At 37.7% G+C, this 20,644-nt stretch overlaps 1 protein-coding gene across 2 annotated transcripts in view; it reads right to left on the bottom strand.

Moving 5' to 3' along the window:
• Positions 1-20,644, bottom strand: part of LOC120527722 (serine/threonine-protein kinase 32B-like) — a 307,820-nt gene that overhangs the window by 179,912 nt on the left and 107,264 nt on the right. For both annotated transcript variants that reach the window (XM_039751472.1, XM_039751473.1), the window contains one exon: positions 3,521-3,672. In XM_039751472.1, coding sequence (XP_039607406.1) covers positions 3,521-3,672 — 152 coding nt within the window. The remainder of the gene's footprint in view (positions 1-3,520; positions 3,673-20,644) is intronic.

Raw genomic sequence — 20,644 nt, forward strand, 5'->3', positions numbered from 1 at the left:
AAAGTTCTTGAGAAGCAGTTTATAGTTTGGAGGTAAAAGGAAACACTGATGAAAGTTACTGACAATCCTTGAAAGAAAGAATGGTAAAGGTTTTTCCCTGAGCCATTGAAGTTCTTTTATCCATTAGACTGGTGAAAAAGGCTTCATAAGATACTAAAAGATAAATAAGCGACTGAAGGAAGAAAGGGAAGTAAGGGTCAGCACACTAATTTACTGTATCCCATTAAGTCAAAGATATAGTATATCTTCACAATGTTTTGGAATTTTTTGATGTAAGCACCTCTTAAAACAAAGTTCTGAGACTGGTTATGTATTCCTAAAAGAAATATAATTTTCAAAAGGGTGAAATTTTATAAATCGCAAATAGTATTGTAGATACAATAAATCACTGCAGTATTCAATTTTGCTGGATACAAATGAATGGCCTAGGTTTTGTAACGCAAGCATATTGAGAAACCACTTTACAATCTGATAGATTTTAAAGCTAACGAAAGTATTTCTATAAAATTGTTAAAAGGTAATGGAGCTGTACTAGGTTACTCATTCATGGAGCAGTCATGTATATGTCTTGAGTTTTGCAAAGAAAAGGCAGTATTTTTGTGGAGACCCAACATGCTAATTGAAAGTCAAACTTCAGGTACAGTAGGTTATTTTCCCTCACCCTGCATGGTGCTATATCCTTCTTTGAGCAATTTTCAACAACTGTTGTATGTTATTAGGAGATTATGAAACCCCTGAAACAAATCTCAGCAGGTTCACCTTAATCTGAGCAGGAAAACCTGCCTTCCTGGAGTCTGTGCTTCTTGGGATTTTCAAAATTACACACAGAAAGAAGAAAAAAGTAGAAGTCAAGAGGCGCCTCAATAATTTGTAAGGGACAATTGCCTAAATAAAGTTAAAAGAAAAAATCTGTTTCTCTGTCTGGAATACTGAGCAGACAGTGTACAGCTGAAACAAGGACAAATATGTTTTCCTTGGATATACTGTAAGCTATTATACCAGCATTCAACTTTTTGGAATATGAGGGTGTCCAAGCTTACTATTCCTCTTTCGTGGGTTCATTTTGATTAGCAGTGTCACATAAGTTGACAATGACATTGACACATATTGTTGGTACCTTTGGTCATACTGCAAACCACATTATGTTAAGTCATTTGCATGATTTCAGAAGAGCCATTTTGCATATAAGAACACTGAAAGAACAGTGTCAGTTGCTTTATGTTCAATGCAAATGATGACTTTTTTCAGTTTGTTACAAAATATTAAAGCCATAATGATTCTTGATAGAAATTAAAAGATCAAAAAGGTAAAAAGTTTTAAAAATGATGCTTAGTTTATGGGAAAAGGTTTAATGGCCAGTATCTAACTCCTGGGGAATGGCCAGGAATCAGTTTTAGGCATGTTTTAGTCTTGGGTTACTGGTACAAAACAAGAGAGGTCTGCACATTGAGGCTGAGCAGCATAAGCCATACATTAAAAGATGACTCAAGCCCTAGAAGACAATATAAGAAATGAAGCTCAAGCTAGCAGAATGTGTGAGTTTTGCTGTGCATCCTGGTTTAAGTTACCAGCAAAAATGATGTGTCACTTTGTTTAAAGAGAATCCAAAATGGGTGTCAGACTACCCTGGAACAGGCAGAGGTTGGTAAATAAATGTGAGCAGACAAAAAGCAAAAGACTAGTAAAATCTATCATTAAAAGAAATATGACAGAGAAATAAAAAGATCAAAGAAAAAAGCATTCAACTCAAACCTCATTAATTCCGATAAAGTCTTTTGGAGCCTATCCTGGCAGCATTGTGTTCAGGTCAGGAACCAACTCTGGACAGGGCATACTCAGGAATACACCCTCACTAACTAAAACTCGGCTAATCATACAATTAGAGACATATCTTTGGAATTTTAGGTGTCAGAATGTGCAAACTCTAAAATTGAAAAATAAGTGATGATGAAATCTAGCTTATTTATCCAGAGTAGTGGTGTTGTGAGTCTGCCTTTAACATCATTTCCATATGTCAAGCAGGTCCCAGTTTGATGAGATGCAGAGAAGAATAGAATTTTACTGTCCTAAAGGACATTTGTTGCCAATAATCTGAAGTTCTGATTATCAAAGAAAGGTAAAATCTTACAGGCAAAAACCCATTTTTAATCTGGTCAAACAGGAAATGAAGGTCATGGAGATATTAAACGACAAGCATATGAGCCATGAAGATATACCGTAAAAGGAACAAGCACACAAGCCACCGACTTAGCACATAAGAAACGTAGACAACTGTAATGAATGTGGTGTAGTGCCCAAGGCACTGGACTTTAAACCATAAGATTGCCAGTTCAGTTCCTGTCCCTGAATATCTGTGTTGCCCCCTGGCAATCGCTCAGTAATTCAGCCCCTAACATGGTCATGTAGCCAGCTGTAAAAAGTGGCTCTGATTATTTAAGTCACCGTGGATAAACACATCAGCCCAATAGATATTAATCAAAACAGTTTTATATACAGACTAAAAAAATAAAGCAGGAAGACATAAAATATGCTTGTTGAGCTCCAAAAACACATTACAATACAACTCCAATTGCTAACGTTCATAAAATAAATTCATTCAAAAACAGCACCACTTTCAATACAATCGTACAATTTTTAAGCATCTTTCTAATTAGTTTTTCTAATTAGTAAAAATCATACAAAAGTTATTAGATGCTATATTTAGTGAAGTAGAACCAGGACTTCATTAAGGTGAATATTTCAAAAATGATCAAACCTTTTACTGTCTTCCAAACTTCTATGACACAGAAGTAACATTTCCCTATAAAGGAGTTATTTACAGTAGTAGTTCTGCTCCATCGTTCCCTTTTCACCAATTTAAAGCTATCCTTTTACAAAAATTGACGTAAAGTTTTTTTGAGGGTTCGGTTGTACATGTTTTTAAACATTTCTTAAAAAAAAAATCCCAGATTAGAACTGTTATCTGAATAGAACTGAATATCTTTCACTTTAAAGTGCCACCAAATCATACATACTGAAAGATGAAAAAAATATTTTCAGGATACTATGGCAACATCTAAAAGTCATCTTATCATTCATGATGCATACAACAGAGAAGTTACAAAAAATGTTTAACAGCGTCAGTATCTGAGACTCTCGCATAAGTATTTGGTAAGTATCCTTAAGATACTTCTTGCCCTGTGGAGCCTTCTTATCATCAATTTTTCTTATAGTACTGGTGTTTGCATTGCTTAACTAGATTTGAATGTTTGCAGAAAATGAGTGACAGCTTAAGGGGGGAAATATAAAAATGTAACAAAGAGGGTAAAAGCAAAAAAGGATCCATTATGAATATAATTTGCTTTATTGAACATGGGGCTCAGAATCATTTGCAGTGTTATTGCATTCAGACAAAGTAAGATCTGTAGGTCAAAAACTTTATAACACTTATCAAGAAATTAAACATTACTAATTAATTAAAGTAAATATTAATCTTCCTAAATATGCAAAAGCCAGATTATGTAAAATTGGCATTACTTACCAAAGATTCACTAGGAATGGATGTTCCAGACCTTGCATAATCTGCAGTTCTCTAAAGACATTGCGCACCTCATCTCTTTCAATGCATTTCTGCTTATTCATGTACTTCATTGCGTACATTTTCTTGGTGTCTCTCTTTTGCACAATGCAAACCTTAAAAACAATAATAAAATTGTTACAAAACATAAATACAAAAATGATGAATACTGAAATACTTATTAGGCACATTTCTATGAATAGTCTTCGCAAGAATCATCCTCGTTTGCCAAAAGGTATACAAACAGCGCTAAATCCACAAGTAAAATCTAGTATGCCTAATTGGAAAATGAATTCACTTAAGAAAAATACAGTTTTGTTGCTTAACAACTAAACTTCTTTATTTTGCAGTATGTAGTATAGTTTATATATATAATGTAACGTTGATGGAATGACTCACTCACTCACTCACTCACTCACTCACTCACTCACTCACTCACTCACTCATAAACACAAATATTATTTCATGTTTAGCTAAAAAGTTGAAACTTGGCAGGCGGATATATACACTCACCTAAAGGATTATTAGGAACACCTGTTCAATTTCTCATTAATGCAATTATCTAATAAACCAATCACATGGCAGTTGCTTCAATGCATTTAGGGATGTGGTCCAGGTCAAGACAATCTCCTGAACTCCAAACTGAATGTCAGAATGGGTAAGAAAGGTGATTTAAGCAATTTTGAGCGTGGCATGGTTGTTGGTGCCAGACGGGCCGGTCTGAGTATTTCACAATCTGCTCAGTTACTGGGATTTTCACGCACAACCATTTCTAGGGTTTATAAAGAATGGTGTGAAAAGGGAAAAACATCCAGTATGCGGCAGTCCTGTGGGCGAAAATGCCTTGTTGATGCTAGAGGTCAGAGGAGAATGGGCCGACTGATTCAAGCTGATAGAAGAGCAACTTTGACTGAAATAACCACTTGTTACAACCGAGGTATGCAGCAAAGCATTTGTGAAGCCACAACACGCACAACCTTGAGGCGGATGGGCTACAACAGCAGAAGACCCCACCGGGTACCACTCATCTCCACTACAAATAGGAAAAAGAGGCTACAATTTGCACGAGCTCACCAAAATTGGACAGATGAAGACTGGAAAAATGTTGCCTGGTCTGATGAGTCTCGATTTCTGTTGAGACATTCAAATGGTAGAGTCAGAATTTGGCGTAAACAAAATGAGAACATGGATCCATCATGCCTTGTTACCACTGTGCAGGCTGGTGGTGGTGGTGTAATGGTGTGGGGGATGTTTTCTTGGCACACTTTAGGCCCCTTAGTGCCAATTGGGCATCGTTTAAATACCACGGGCTACCTGAGAATTGTTTCTGACCATGTCCATCCCTTCATGACCACCATGTACCCATCCTCTGATGGCTACTTCCAGCAGGATAATGCACCATGTCACAAAGCTCGAATCATTTCAAATTGGTTTTTTGAACATGACAATGAGTTCACTGTACTAAAATGGCCCCCACAGTGACCAGATCTCAACCCAATGGAGCATCTTTGAGATTTGGTGGAACGGGAGCTTCGTGCCCTGGATGTGCATCCGAAAAACTCTATCAACTGCAAGATGCTATCCTATCAATATGGGCCAACATTTCTAAAGAATGCTTTCAGCACCTTGTTGAATCAATGCCACGTAGAATTAAGGCAGTTCTGAAGGCGAAAGGGGGTCAAACACCGTATTAGTATGGTGTTCCTAATAATCCTTTAGGTGAGTGTATAGGGCAATAGGCTAAGAAAGGCCATTTTGATATAGCACTATTTAGTGATAACCCAAACAACAGAAAAACTAAATACACCAAAATCTAAAAAAATATTTGACAGATTTCTTTGAAATTTTGTGATGTTGTAGAAAAAAGCAAATTAGCCAACATTTGATATTTGTCCATAATAATGCTCTTGCAAGTGGGATATCCTAATGGACTATTTCCCCAGCACTGACAGCAATCGTACGGAGAAATGAAGGCCATCTGCAGAAGTGAAGTGAAAGGAGCAGAGCAACCACTTTCTGATAACAATCTCTTTGTTTTGCTGGATTACAGTGATTATCTATGGAAGCATGTGCTTCCATAATTATCTTTGAGTCTGTTTTTTTTTTGTCTCATCTTGGATTGTGTTTAGATATTTTACAACAGACATTTTTCTGAAATGTTTTGCCAAAACCAGTGTATTATGTAGTGTCACAAAACCCTTAAAGAGCTATCTGTCTTTCTTTCTTTCTACACGCCCCCCACCAAAAAAGCTGTCTTTAGTAACTTATGCTATTGCAAACTCACATACATATTATAGCAATATTTAAAATAAATTCTGCTGTTTTGTTTGTTCTTGCCTATTGTGATGTTATATTTGATGTAATCTATGAAGTGAGATTCAAGCAGAAATACAGTGTTGACATGATTCACTTGGCCATTCTTTGAGATATGGGAGGAAAACAAGGACTCTAGGAGAACATGTAGACTCCACACAGACCGCAACCAGGCTCTGGTTTGAGCTCAGTTTTGGAGTGTTGTGAAGAAGTAGTGCTAATCAGCGTTTCACAAAGAGTAATTCTTACATTATTTTAATTAAGTATTACCCTCAGCACAGAAACACTCTATTATTATAATTAAGCAGTAGTAGCATTAGGCTCCACATTCCCTGCAGCACCCCCTGGCGGCACCCCCAGAACTCAACAGGCCTGAGTCCACACGCTCCACGTCCCAGTGTGCTGCTGTAGTAACCCAGGGAACTGCCACCTAGCGATCCGGGGGAGATAATACCCTCTGCATGCTCTTGCCCCCTGTCCTTCCACTATGAAGCTGTCCTGGCAAGGTAAGGGTGCCAGCCATCCACCACTAAAGGTAAAAATTTCACAATTCTACTTCATCAAACCTTTTGAAACTTTACCAGTGCTTCACAGCAAATAGGAATCTTAGACATTTTTCAATAAAATATTTCAGGATTATGTTGCTTCAGTGAATAATTTTGTAATCAATACAGTGGATTCATTCCACAAAAATGGATGAATGGATGAAGCACAATCAAAGAAAAAGTTCAACAGAAGCACCATAGACACTGCATTCATGTTGGAAAAAGCAAGGTCTATACTGTGAAGTACTGCACTGTGCTCCACAAAAATCATTTCAAATTTTACTTAAAAGGAACTTTCAAATTTGAATCCTGTATTCCCAAGCTGTCTCTTTTCAAAACAATTATTGATATTAAATATTTTGAACAAACCCAATTTCCTGGGTTGGAAGTGAAGATTTTCCAATACTGCTGTTTATAAAATAAACAAAAAAAGTTCTTTAAATACAAAATACATTTAACCATGTTGAGACATTAAACTGCTCCTTTATGTTGAAGCACACATATCTTTACCTGTGATGTATTATTATGTTGCCAAAATAAAAAACATTTGTCATTCTTCACTAAAGGTTAACATTAAAATAATATTGCGATGGAATAATGCAATATAACTAATTCTCCGGATGTATAAAACAATGCAGCAGGACCCCAAAGAAACCATAAAGTATAGCATATAAAAAATGCATATTTTTTTTCACAGATTTCTCTTATCTCTATTTTGTTCTTACCCTCTCACAACATCTTAGGAAGTCTGTTAAAAAATATTTTTTAAATACTACAAAATATTTTCCATTTTCTAATAATGCCTTTTTTTGCCATGTCTGCGATTAGTGCACAACTTGCACTAGTGTATCCAGACGGTCCTCCCTAATGCTGACTGCTTTATAAGTGGCGAGATGCTGTGCTTCCTGTCACTGGGTTTAGCTAACAGATCTGCTGCCACCATTTAAAGAAAATTGCAGGGGTCTTCTGTACATGCATATCTCATGTCAAATGCCTGCTACTACATCACTGCACACTCACTGTGACACTCGCATCACTGCCTAAAATGAATCTTTACCTGACTCTTAGGTTTCATTGAGAGGTGATTTAGTGGATTAGCTGTCTTTGGCATTACAGGACAGATTCAAATGACAGAGACTGAGAGCTGAGGATGTCAAATCACAGTCAGAAATGAAAAGATGATCAGAGAAAATAATGAAACATAATCTATATATATACATGTATATATAAAGGATATAAAGGGATAATTAGTAAAATTATAGATCCACAGAGGGTTACATTCATAGTAAAGGTTCAAAAATTAAAAACAACATCATTTTCAGAATCACTGACCTTAAAATGGTCTAAAATGATACCAGCTTATGTTTGAAATTTATCACTTTTAACCTTTTGGGAGATGCTTTTATAAGGTGCTGACCACCAGTAAAAAAATAAGATATCAAAAATATTATCATATTTGACACCAACAACCTCAAAATAGCATACTCATAGCATACAACACGCCACATTCCTATATTACCAATCTCTATTTTTTTGTCTAGTTTTGTGAAAAGGAGTGCCTTTGAGTCCTTGTATCTAATGAGAAAGTGAGCCCCTGGGGTCAGTTGTTGTGGCATACACAACTTCAAGTCCTTCTTATCATGCTTGTTCATGATACAGTATCTATTGGTTTTCCCTTTATCATAATGGTGTAACTTCCTGCACAAAATAATGCCTAAAAAATGTCCAAAAATTACATGTGTTTAGAGTATAGATGGCCAAAAATAGAGGAAACCCTAAACACCTTGACATCTTGTATAATTATACATCAGGACAAGTCAAACATATATCATAAATAGGGATTTACTTGTGCCGGTGAGTCAGGAGGCACCAGACAAAAAATGTAAATGATTTCAAAGTAATCATAAGAACTTTTATGAACAAAATGGACACAAAGAATTAGAAACAAGAAGAAAAATTCTGAGTTGTCTAATGATAAAAAAGCAGTCACGGTGAGACATTATAAATGTGTATTGCCATAGGTAAGGTGTTAAGGAGCCCCAGCAGTTATTCATTACACACTTCTGCTGTATAATGTGTTGGCTGAAAGTACCTAATGCATCATATAGAGAATGTGCACCATTGTCAATATTGGTCATCAGTTTTGTCTTCATTCTCTTGTTCACTATTACTTCCAGTGGGTCGAGAGTGTGTGTCTTAACTGAGCCTGCCCTTTTAATTAGCTTGTTGATCTGGTGGACCTCTCTTAAAGTGATGTTCCCAGCCCAGCACACCACTGCATAGAAAATCTCACTGGCCACATAAAGGAGCATAACCTCCTAAGAAAAAAAGAGTCTGATCTGCCCTTTCTTGTCTAATTTCTTTGTGCTGCTAGATTAGTCCAGCCCAGTCACTGATGTAGACCCCCAAGTATCAGCAGCAGTGACCCACTTCCATATTAACTCCCTGAATAGTGACCAGATGTAGAGGTTCTTTCCTACAGAATGTCAATAATCAGTTTCTTGGTTTTGCTGATGTTAAGCCGAAGACAATTACTTTTGCACCAAGAAATAAAGTTCTCCACTTGAGTCGTATAATCCATCTCATCCCCTTTATCAATACATCCCATAGAATCATCTGAGAATTTCTACAATTGACATGACCTGGTGTTATATTTGTATCCCAAGGTGTATAGGGCGAAGAGTAAAGGTGACACAACTGTTCCGGTGTTTCGATGAGTTGTATTGAATTTCACCATGCCTTCAAGGAAAATATTAAGCAATGTGCACTAAAGTTATCCAATCAACATCTTCATGAAGTCTGGTGCATTTCCTCTTAATATGTAGTCATCCATCTATTCCTTAATCCTATTAAAGGCTTCACAAAACTGTAATCTAGTTTACTAAAGCACATAATCACACTTAAATAATGTATTTAGACACAAGAAGGCAATTTGAGACATTAGTTAATGTGGCAGCATAATTTCAAAGTGTAGCTAATGGAAAATATGGAGAAAACAAGCCAATACCACAATCAAGGCCCTCTACCTCAGTAAAGAATTTCCAGCTGCAACATCATTGTTCTCTTATTGTATAATATGTCATTTTTCTCATTAATCCCTATCCATTTGGTATGCTGTCATAGGGAATAATTATGACACTGTCTCTGTTTGCTAACATCATATATTGTGAACAATTGATGCATTTGTGTATTTTATGAGTTGTCTCAATCTATTACAAGATAAATGATAAATTGGCAGGTATGAGCATCTGTGGTGAGGTATTGGGGCACTTTAAATTGCGTTTTAAACTTTTACTCTGCATTGCCAGTATTTACCACTAAACCGTTTACAAATCCTTTGCTATCTGTAATCACACTGTCCAAAAGTTATTCTGTGATTTTTCACTATCCACATTGAAACTCTCAAATTCTGACTTTGCATCCAAACAAATAGATAAATAGTTTGAATGCCTGCTTCCAGAAAAGATGAAAAGTCTGCCAGGGGCTGTTGTAACTCAGGGCTGTGTTTTGTGACCTTGCTATTTAGAAGTGTGCTTTTGTTTTTTGTTTTTTTTTGCTTGATTCCTAAATGAAAAATGTTTAGAAGAAAGTAAACAAGAACAATATAACTATCCCTTCACCATCCCTCTTCCTACAACCCAAACACAGTTCATTTTGCCCCCACCTACAAAATTTTCTGCAGACACCTATGTTGGTAGACTAAAAAATCATAATAAGTACATAATAAGTAAAAGACGTTTTCACAACTAACATTACTTGGATTGTGACTCCTACATATAAACAACTTAAATGAGAAGCTTCTGTTATTTATTTGTCAACAAGTAGCTTATTTTTTAGGTGCCATACTTCCTTTTGTGGTGTATTGGGAGAAGGATGCTAAGGATAGAGCTGCCAGGGAAGAGGAAAAGAGGAAGGCCTAAGAGAAGGTTTATGGATGTGGTGAGAGAGGACATGCAGGTGATGGGTGTAACAGAGCAAGATGCAGAGGACAGAAAGATATGGAAGAAGATGATCCACTGAAATCCAGCCGAAAGAAGAAGAAGAAGTTCTGTCATCCTCACCATAATGGGAAAATGCTGAATGTGAAATAAAAAAAAAAATCAGTAGTCATTTTCTAACCCACTTAGTCCTGAACAGGGTCGCAGGGGGTGCTGCAGCCTATCCCAGACAGCACAGGACACGAGGTAGGATCACACCTTGGACATGGCGAGAAGTCCATCGAAAAGTAAAATGTCTGGCTAACAATTTTACCATATTAACAATTAAATCACATCGTAGAATATTCATTGTTTTTGTGTTTTTTAGGTCTAATGTCACTTCTCATAAGACACTCTGCAATTCATTTCTTTTAAATACTAATAAGTGATATGTATTTGTCTTAAAATTATGCTATAATAATAATAATACATTTTATTTATATAGTACCTTACCCATGCTCAAGGCACTTAAGATACAAATATTTTCTACATAGAAAAATAAACAAATAAACACAGGATATACAAAGCATTACATAGAATAAAAGAAAAAATAAACCAGATTATACTAAATTCAATACTAAAATGAATGTCTGAAAAAATCATATAATTTGTGATATAACAAACACATAAACTATTCTGAGCATCTGGACAGAGAGGTCACGTGAAAGAAAGGGCAGAGAGTTAGGTTAAGTTAAAAACCTTCCTGAACAGAAGAGTGTTACCTTGTTTTTTAAAAGAATGAATGGAGTCAGCTGATCTAATTAATTTAGGGAGGTCATTCCAAAGGTTGGGCGCTATACAGTTGAAGGCCTTGTCACCCATAGAGTGCAGGTTTAGTGTGGGGCACAACAAGATTGTGAGAATTAGAGGACCTTAGTGGGTGAACAGGAGCAGAGTGATGGAGAAGGTCACCGAGGTAGTCCGGTGCAAAGCCATTTAAAGCTTTATAAGTTGTCAGTAGAATTTTATATTCAGTCCTGTAAGACACAGGGAGCCAGTGCAGGTGAAGCAGGATGAATGTGATGTGCTTGCTCATGCTGGTTCATGTTAGGACTCTTGTAGCAGACTTCTGAATTAAGTGGAAATGTGATATAAGATTTGAAGAGACACCTGCCAGTAGAGAGTTACAATAATCAATATGGGATGTGATAAATGCCTGGACAGCTTTCTCAGCATTAGAAAAGGAAAAGGGAGAGCAAACAAGGGATATGTTATGGAGGTGGAAGTAAGAAAGTTTCTTAAGGTGGTTTTTATGGGTGGAATAAGAAAGGGATGAATCAAAAATGACACCAGGATTTATTTCATTAGAAGAAGGTCTGATGAGATCACCATCAAGAGTGATTGAGAAGGACATCATTTTCTTAAGGTGCACTGTAGTGCAAGTTTGCAGGAGTTCAGTTTTGTTGTAGCTTAATTTAAAAAAAAAATTTGCTCCATCCACGTTTTAATTTGTCTTGATTATGAATGAGGCAGAGATTCTTTTGAAATGAGACCTTGGGAGTTTTCAGGATCTTCATATGGAATTCTTAATGCACCGCATGCATTGGGAAATGTGAGGTGTCCTGAGCCTATACTTCTCTCTTACCCATTCACATTTTTCTTAATCTGTTTCTTACTCTCCGATTATAAAAAAATTGGGATGCTGTGTAAAATGTAAATAAAAACAGAATGCAATAATTTGCAAATTTCATAAACTCATATTTTATTCACAATAGAATATAGAAAACATATCAAATGTTTAAACTGAGAAAATGTAGCATTTTAAGAAAAGAATAAGGTAATTTTAAATTTGATGGCAGCAACACATCTCAGAAAAGTTGAAACAGGGCCATGTTTAGCACTGTGTAGCATCCCCTCTTCTTTTAACAACAGTATGTAAACATCTGGGAACTGAGGAGAACAGTTGCTGGACATTTGGGAGAGGAATTTTGTCCCATTCTTGTTTGATATAGGATTCTAGTTGTGTGGTATAGCGGGTCCACAGCTTTCTCAGCAAAGGCCCGTTTTAAATAAATAATGACCGCGCTCGCGGCTTAGCGAGGGGGTGTGGTGGTTGTGGCTGCAGCAGTTCTCAGGGCTGCAGCAGTTCTCAGGGCGATCTGCGGTGTCGGCGTTTCTCACCTATGTGCACAGGTGAGAGACTGCCCACATCCGTGATTATTCCTGGGGCTGCTAATTTGTAGCAGCTGCTATGCCCTCTCTCGATATATAGAAGCGCGAGCCGGCTAGGAAGAAAAGGTAGAACACGGAAAAGGAAAAAAAATGGTAGAACTAGGAAAGAAAGACGGAGGTGGCTGGAGAAAGCAGGACGCCAGAGAAAGAGAGAGAGCCGGTACGGGTGAGCGAGTGAATGCTTGCAGGCAGCTGTATGGAAGCCTGGGTGTTAGGCTGACACCCGGGAGTTGTAGTAGTGATCACTCCCGCTGAGTGATCGACCAGTGAAGGGCGACTGTCTGCATAAGGTTGGGAAGGCAGCGGGAGTCGGGAGGCTTTGGTGGTGGATTCCCCAGCACGTGCGTCCTGGCCGTTGGGTGAAAGTCAAGCCTCGGGCCTGGGATGAGTGTGCGACTGAAGCCAGGATCAGGAGGCCTCCATACCTGTGTTGATGAAAGTATGAAGGACAGCTGTAGAGAGAGTGTCTCGCCTGCTGCAGGGCCCAAATGGGAGAAGCAGGTGAGACGCTAGTGTAAAAGAAGCACTGGGCTTCTCATTGTTTTAAAGGACTGCTTCCAGCAATGTTTTAACTTCGGTTTTAAAGGATTGTTTTTGTAATTATTTTTAAACCTTCAAATTTCTTTTACGGATTATTTATTTATTGGAACTTTGAATCACTGCACTATTTATTTGAACACTCTTTTGTTTTGTTGACTATTTTAAATAAAAACACCTTTGCACATTTGTACATCATTCCCTTGCTATGTTGTTGCCTCACTGTCTAGTTCATCTGTAACATTACCGACGGTGTAGGTTTCAAGGGCTCCCGAACAGCAGATGGGAGATTGGAGCAGAACCCGCATCGTCACAAGTTGCTCAATAGTCCTGGGTCGTCTTGGTCATATTTTTCATTTCATGATGTGCCAAATGTTTTCAATTGGTGAAAGGTATGGACTACAGTCAGGTCAGTTTAGCACCTGGACTCTCCTACTATGAAGCCATGCTGTTGTAATAGATGCAGTATGCGGTATGGCATTGTCTCCCTGAAAAAGACATTGTCTGGACTGGAGAATATGTTGCTCTAAAACCTATTTATACCTTTCAGCACTGATGGTGCCTTTCCAGATGTACAAGCTGTCAACTACATTGGCACTAATATGCCCTCATACCATCAAAGCAGACTTTTGAACTGAACCCTGATAACAAGCTGGATCATCCCTCTACTCTTTAGTCCTAAGGATGTGGCATCCATGTTTTCAAAAAAGAATTTTGATTCATCTGACCACAGAACAGTTTTCCAGTTTGCCTCAGTCCATTTCAAATGGGATTTGGCCCAGAGAAGATGGTGGCATTTCTGGATCATGTTCATATATGGCTTCTTCTTTGCACGATAGAGTTTTAACCTGCATTTATGGATGGCACAGCAAACTGTGTTCACAGTGATGATTTCTGGAAGTGTTCCTGAGTCCATGCAGTGGTTTCCATGGAACAAGCATGCCTGTTTTTAATGCAGAGCCACCTAAGGGCCCGAAGACCATGGGCATCCAATATTGATTTTTGGCATTGCGCACAGAGATTTCTCCAGATTCTCTGAATCTTTTGATGATACTAGGGAGCTTCACACCCTGCTCGGTTCGATCACCAACCACCACTCACTGGCCTGCACTATGCGCCAACCACTTTGCATCTCTGGCGCTCGCGTTGTGAAGAAGTGGAGCTGAACACACCCCAAGGAGACACAGTCGCTCCTCTGAAACCCACTCTTAAACGGTGATACAATTGGGAACAAATACATTTTTTTACCTCCTCTTTGGCCAATCAGCTGATGGCTTGCTGCTGCTGCCGTGCTTCAAACATTGTAGCCTGTACAGCAGCTGCCCTTTTGTCTCACTGCCGTGTTTCTCTTCTCCCCTAGACATCCTTTGCTCCTGTTGGGGGTCCCGCTCCAGAGGCGCGCACCTATGAAGAGGAAGATTTTCTATTCTTTTAATTGAGAGACAGAACTGTCCCCTCCGTCTACACATGGAGCTCGATTCACTCCTGAAAGAGACTTTTGTTTGTTTGAAGTCTCTGAATAACATTACTGTCTCTAAAATCTCCTGTGTATCTGTGCAACTCTGTGACTCAAGCGTGACAGCGTATGTGGATTTCACTTTCACCAAACAAGAAATCTTTTAATTCTCCTGGATACACCTCTTCATTGGGAAGAAACACTACTTTTCCATGATGGCAACACGAATTAGACGATCTACAAGTCTCCAACTTACAGTTTAAATCCGAACAATATATTCGATCTCTTTTCGCTGTTCCGTTATTTCACAGAGTAATAATTTCTGTTTGTTTGCGCTAATACGATCTTTACTGTCATTTTTTAGAGAGTTTTGAATTTTCATACTTCCATTAAATCTAACCAGCTCTGCATGTGTATCGAGCCAATGTTTTTGAATTCTTTACGACGTTCTACTACGTGTGCTATAAATTTGTTTTCCTTATGATTCCAATAAATTGATCATTTTTATAGTCAAAATCACTGAATTTGCACATTTCCTGTTCAAATACAGGGGAGTAATGCAAGGAACGGCAGCAACAAGCAGAGCCTCCCCTTGGACTGCACTGTCCCTCACACACTGGGTTGATGCACGAAATTGGCGCATGCCTGTTGGTGTCTCTCTGTATATCGCCAATATAATGTTTGCAGACATGTTTATTATACACCCTGACTTTCCAAATTCTGACTAATATACTGTATTCAATGAATGTGTGTGACATATTTAGTCTTGCTGATCAGACATAAAACCGCAGTGAAAAGGCACAAGGTGAGGCAGACAGTACCATGCCGAACTCAAGGGGGTGGATGTGAGCCCAACAGGTGCTTGCTGCTGTTGTTCTTCTACGCAGAGGCTCCAGGCGCCAACAAGTTTGCAATATCACAGTGTCCCAACATTTTTGGGATTGGAGTTGTGTTTACAAACCAAAGCCACTCCAGGATATTTGTGAAGCTTGCAGCAGGGTACATCTTCATGGCATAACCTACACCCTTCATAATTCTCACATCACAAGCAGATGAAGGTATAATAGCAGAAAAGTGGCACGCTTGGATTAAGCTCTACTCAAAAACAAACAATTCTTGTTATTGGCCTTTGCAAATACATATTTGTATCTACCACTAGCATTACTGTACATGTCTTATTTTAGATATGTATTTCACTGTTCAAACCTGCTTTAAAAAAAAAAACAAAAAAAAGCATAACAAGCGAAAAACTATAAAAAGATGACCTCTGTTTACTGTTATTACTCTTGGTACCGCTGAAATGTAATGAATGAGGTCACCTCTTAATGAATTTTCTGTCACAAGGGAAATACATGCAATGCAAATCTTCAGAGATCTTTTGCCCACCTTAACTTTTTATTGTCACTGGAATGAAAATGAATCTGTATTCTTATATACACACATATCTTTTTGTTCATACTTTGTTCTCTTTTCTATCTATCCATCATAAAACCTGCACAATCTTTTTCAGAGTACCAGAGACTAGAGCCTATAGCAACAGCATCAGGTCTAAGGCAGGATCCAGTTAGGGACAGAGTGGCATCCATCCATCCATCATCCAACCCGCTATATCCTAACTACAGGGTCACAGGGGTCTTCTGAAGCCAAATCCCAGCCAACACAGGGTGCAAGGCAGGAAACAAATCCCAGGCAGGGCGCCAGCCCACCGAAGGGACAGATCCACTCATCCAAAATTCACATTATTGCATATCCATACATTCACATACTGTATAAGGAGCAAATTTTGAGTTACCAAGTACACCTAACATGCATATTTTTAATGTGAAAAGGAAAAGGAAAACCAATGCAGAAATGGGTAGAAATGGAAATCTCCATACAGAAAGCAATACAGCTGGAATTCAAATGCAGTACTCATCAGCAGTAGAGTTAACTACTGCTCCACCAGGCTCATCATGTATGTTTATGCAAGAATCAATTAAGAAGTGTTGGTTTTCAACATACCAATTACTGTATTCTATAATAATTCATGCCTTATAGTTTGCTTTATCCCATAACAAAGAAATATGGTTAATAAATGTTTCATACTTATACTTCAATGTTCTTAAATTACAATTTTTAAAAATAAAAACAAACTTCTTTTTGCATATGTGGAAATTTAAGCTCAATGATTTCCTACACAGTTTTTAGCATTTACAACTGCAGAACATAAACATATATAAGATAATACTGATAATAGAAAAGGTAATATTGTTCTATAGTTAAGAATAACTATATATTTGAAAATAGCTATTTGTTGGTGTTGTATAATTGTAAATCTGTTTGCTTTAATAATTGCTAACTTGAGCATTGTAATGAAATTCAAAGGAAAACAAAAACAAAATGAAACAAAAATACATAATTTAACTTTTATTGCACGTGACATGGTAGAGCAGCGTCTGGTGCTACTCCTTCAGGAGTCTAGCATTGTAGGTTTAATTCATATGCTAGGTCATTATCATGATGGCGTTTGTAAAATCTCCCAGTGTTTCCTCTAAGCACTTCAGTTTACCTTTCACATTAAAAAAAGTGTACAGTTTAGGTTAAATGGCAATTCTAACTGGGCCGGTGTGTAACTGTGGATGTGTTTGTCCGCTGATGGAAGGGTGTCCTGTCCAATACTGCCTTGTCCCCTGTGCTATTGGAATATTCTTTGGCTTGCAGTGATCCTGAATTGATTTAAGCAGGTTTGACAATGCTATATTACATTACTTGTGCATATGATAATCTTGTGAAATATGTAGTATTTATAATATTAGTATCCCATCCAGAAGGCTCTCTCTTGGAGCACATTTAACTATAGGCTCATTCCAGCACAGTGTGCTAAGAAGCGCCAATGGTAGGGGGTTCTTTTTGGTCCACTGCTACCAGGCAATTTAATGCTTCCTCCTGAAGTACTCTTTAAGTTTATCTCCAAATATTATTTTTATTTTTTTATTACTTACCAAGTGATTGATTGATTGGGTATATAATTTGTCTTGTATCTTTATTTGTATGTTTCTGCTGCTGCATGCATCTGAATTTCCCCATGGGATTAATCTAATCTAATCTAACACTACATTAATCATGCTCTGTGGGCGCCATTCTAAGAGCTCAAGGAGGCTGTGTTCATTTCACAGATAAATTGGTGACTCTAAATTGGCCCAGTTTGAATGAGTGCATTGTGACTCAAGTGTGATTCCCACTTTGTGCTCAGTATTGCTGGGATAATCTTGAACCACACATGCCCTGGCAGGACTGATGAGATTTATCAAGCTGTACGGCACCTAATCAGAATTGTTTTCAACCTTTTATTCACTGTTGTTATTGGTACTTTATGAACAGTAATCTAGGAGCTTTCTGTATCTTCCATCCATTTGTTTAAATAGCTTTTTCACTACTAGGTGATGGATAGCTGAAGTCTGTGTGTGCAGCTATTCTGTATTTATAGTCTATAGTCTTTGTTTTCATTACCATTATTATTATAATTAACGGTAGCTCAAGCTGGTTAAGTAAGCTACTCAGGATCATGCAGTGAACCAGGAATGAAGACTGAAGTCACAATATTTTGGTTTCAATGCCAGGAACTTAGTCATTCTATAGCACTGGTTATGGGAGGGTAATGCTGCAAATCCCGGTAAGTGAACATGATAGAAGATTTCCTTTTGCTTCAGCTTGTCACCTTTGGGTATGATGTTAAACTGCATCCAGCCCTGCAAACAGTCCTCCAACTTGTAGGGAAAACTTGGAGATTGGTGGCAGGATTGGCAGTCCAGCCCCGATAGAAACTTCACACAAATCCGAAACAGCAGACTGGACTCCTTTTTGCTCTTTGTTGGAGTAGTCACTCACAGGGAGACTACTCTTATTAGGAAGAGGATGGGGGAAAGCTTTTGGGAGCATCATCTCCAGAAGAGTCGAAACTGCCGATGAGCCAGTGGATTCAGGACTGTTGGGGATCGCAACTGTTGCGGTGCTGAGGTGTCAACCACTGCAAGGCAGCACTTGGGTCTTAAATTGAGGTGGCCCAAGGCGCCTGGAACGTCTTGTCTCTTTGGTGTGTTGGAGAAACTCTGTAAGCTCTGCATTTCAGTGGTGGCTCTCTCTGAGGTAATTTCTCTTTCCTACCCATTCTAGGGCATCAAAAGCAAACAGGGTTTCTGCAATTTTTTAACCTAATTAACTGGGCTTGAAAATGAATGAATAGATATAATTGTTACTATTTCTTCTAAAACACAATAAAAACCAGTCCCTCTTTTTGCTGTATATGACCATTGTCATGATTGCTGTGGAATGAGGCATCACATTTGATTGCAGTCTGAAACAGAGGAAGATGACAAGGACTGTCAAACTGCAATCTTAAGTTTGTGACTGATTTTAAAAAAAATACTGTATTTTTTGTCACCTGTTTCAAAATTATACTCTATGAAGCATAAATAACTTTTTAACATAGTATTAAAATTTTGAAAATTTTACAGATAATTGAGCAGTGGTCCTCAATCACGGTCCTGGAGAGCCGAAGTGGCTGCTCCAACCCAATTGCTTAATAAGAAGCACTTATTGCTCAAGTAACACTTCTGCTTCACTTTAGTTGTCTTGCTCATTAAGATTTTGAACCCTTATTGCTTATTTTAGTTTTAAACAGCTGTATTCTTGGTTTTTAATTGCTCCTAATTAGTAATAACATGCAAATGATAAAAGAAACCAGCAGTTCTCCATTTAGCTTGTTATCATTTACACCTGGGTGTATTTATCATGCACTATTGGGTTTAATTAAATACCTGGAAGGAAAGAGAAGAGAAAAAAGTGAAGGACTAAGAATTACGCATACATTTTAGCCTTCAAATCATTTGGATGATATCCTTAGTAAGGGGAAGAAAATCTAGGATATGAGAATTACCTGACATAGCAGAGTTAAAGTACTAACAAGCCATGAAATTAAACTACTGGTAAGAATTGCTTTTTAATTAAGCAACCAGGTTTGAACAAAAACCTGCAGCCACTGTGGCCCTCCAGGACTGTGATTGAGGACCCCTGCACAAAAGTAATTACATTATGATTTTTGAATGTAAGGCAGTAAACAATCTGTGATTGAACTAAGGTTAATACAAATCTGAGTTTAAAATTATGAAGACAAAATCTAAACACTTTAAATTCAGCCATAATTCCATCCCATTCTGTTTCTTCCAGTAAAGGGTCACTAGATGCTGTACCCTATTCCAGCAGAACTATGCAGAAAACAAAATCCAACTTTGGGAATTTTTTGATCTTGTTTCCTTTTATACTCTTTATTATGTAGATTTTAACACAAGGTCTTAAACCCCATCCTTTTATTGCACTGTCAGGTACTGTACTTCATTTAGCACTTTCAGCACCCTTCCCTTTAACATCTATAATCTCAAACAATAAGAACAGACAGGACTTAAATTACATGATTAAGTATATATAATTGATAATAGGCTCAAATTATAAGGAAGCAGAATACAAGATGAGTGTTGGAAACAAACCAAACCGTACAACCTGATGATGCTAGCTGTGTAGTGTGATGCAGCATATAAACTTGTAGCTACACACTATTCTTTCTGGTCCGCTCTCTTCAGGATTGAAAAATGACATAAAAAGAGAATCCCTTTGCAAACCTTCCTCTAATACAGGATAATAAATGCAGTCACTATTTATGCAAACATCCATTTTCTGCACCAGTGAAGTCTTTTTTGGGGTTGTGGAGAGCTGGAGCCAAATCCAAGTATCATTAGGTACTAAGCTTGAAGGAGTGTCTGAACATTTGGCATTCAAAATTACATTTAATAATTCATGCATTGAAAGCTTTTTAAAACAGAATTAATAAATCCTTTGTGCACATGAAAATGAGTATTAGTGATGAGCGCAACAGCCATTTCGCATTAGTTTAGAAACTGATGGTACAATTCGTTTTGCACGCAATGTTGTAATTGCAAGACACAAAACCTGCTACAAACACATATTTTGGGGTGTTTCAAGTTTGTTGGGAAGACAGCCAGCAATATTGTTCCCTAAGGCCTCATTTACATTGTTACATTTACCTGAATTTTGT

This window comes from Polypterus senegalus, chromosome 4 (genome assembly GCF_016835505.1).
Source record: "Polypterus senegalus isolate Bchr_013 chromosome 4, ASM1683550v1, whole genome shotgun sequence".
NCBI classification, from domain to species: Eukaryota; Metazoa; Chordata; class Cladistia; order Polypteriformes; family Polypteridae; genus Polypterus; species Polypterus senegalus.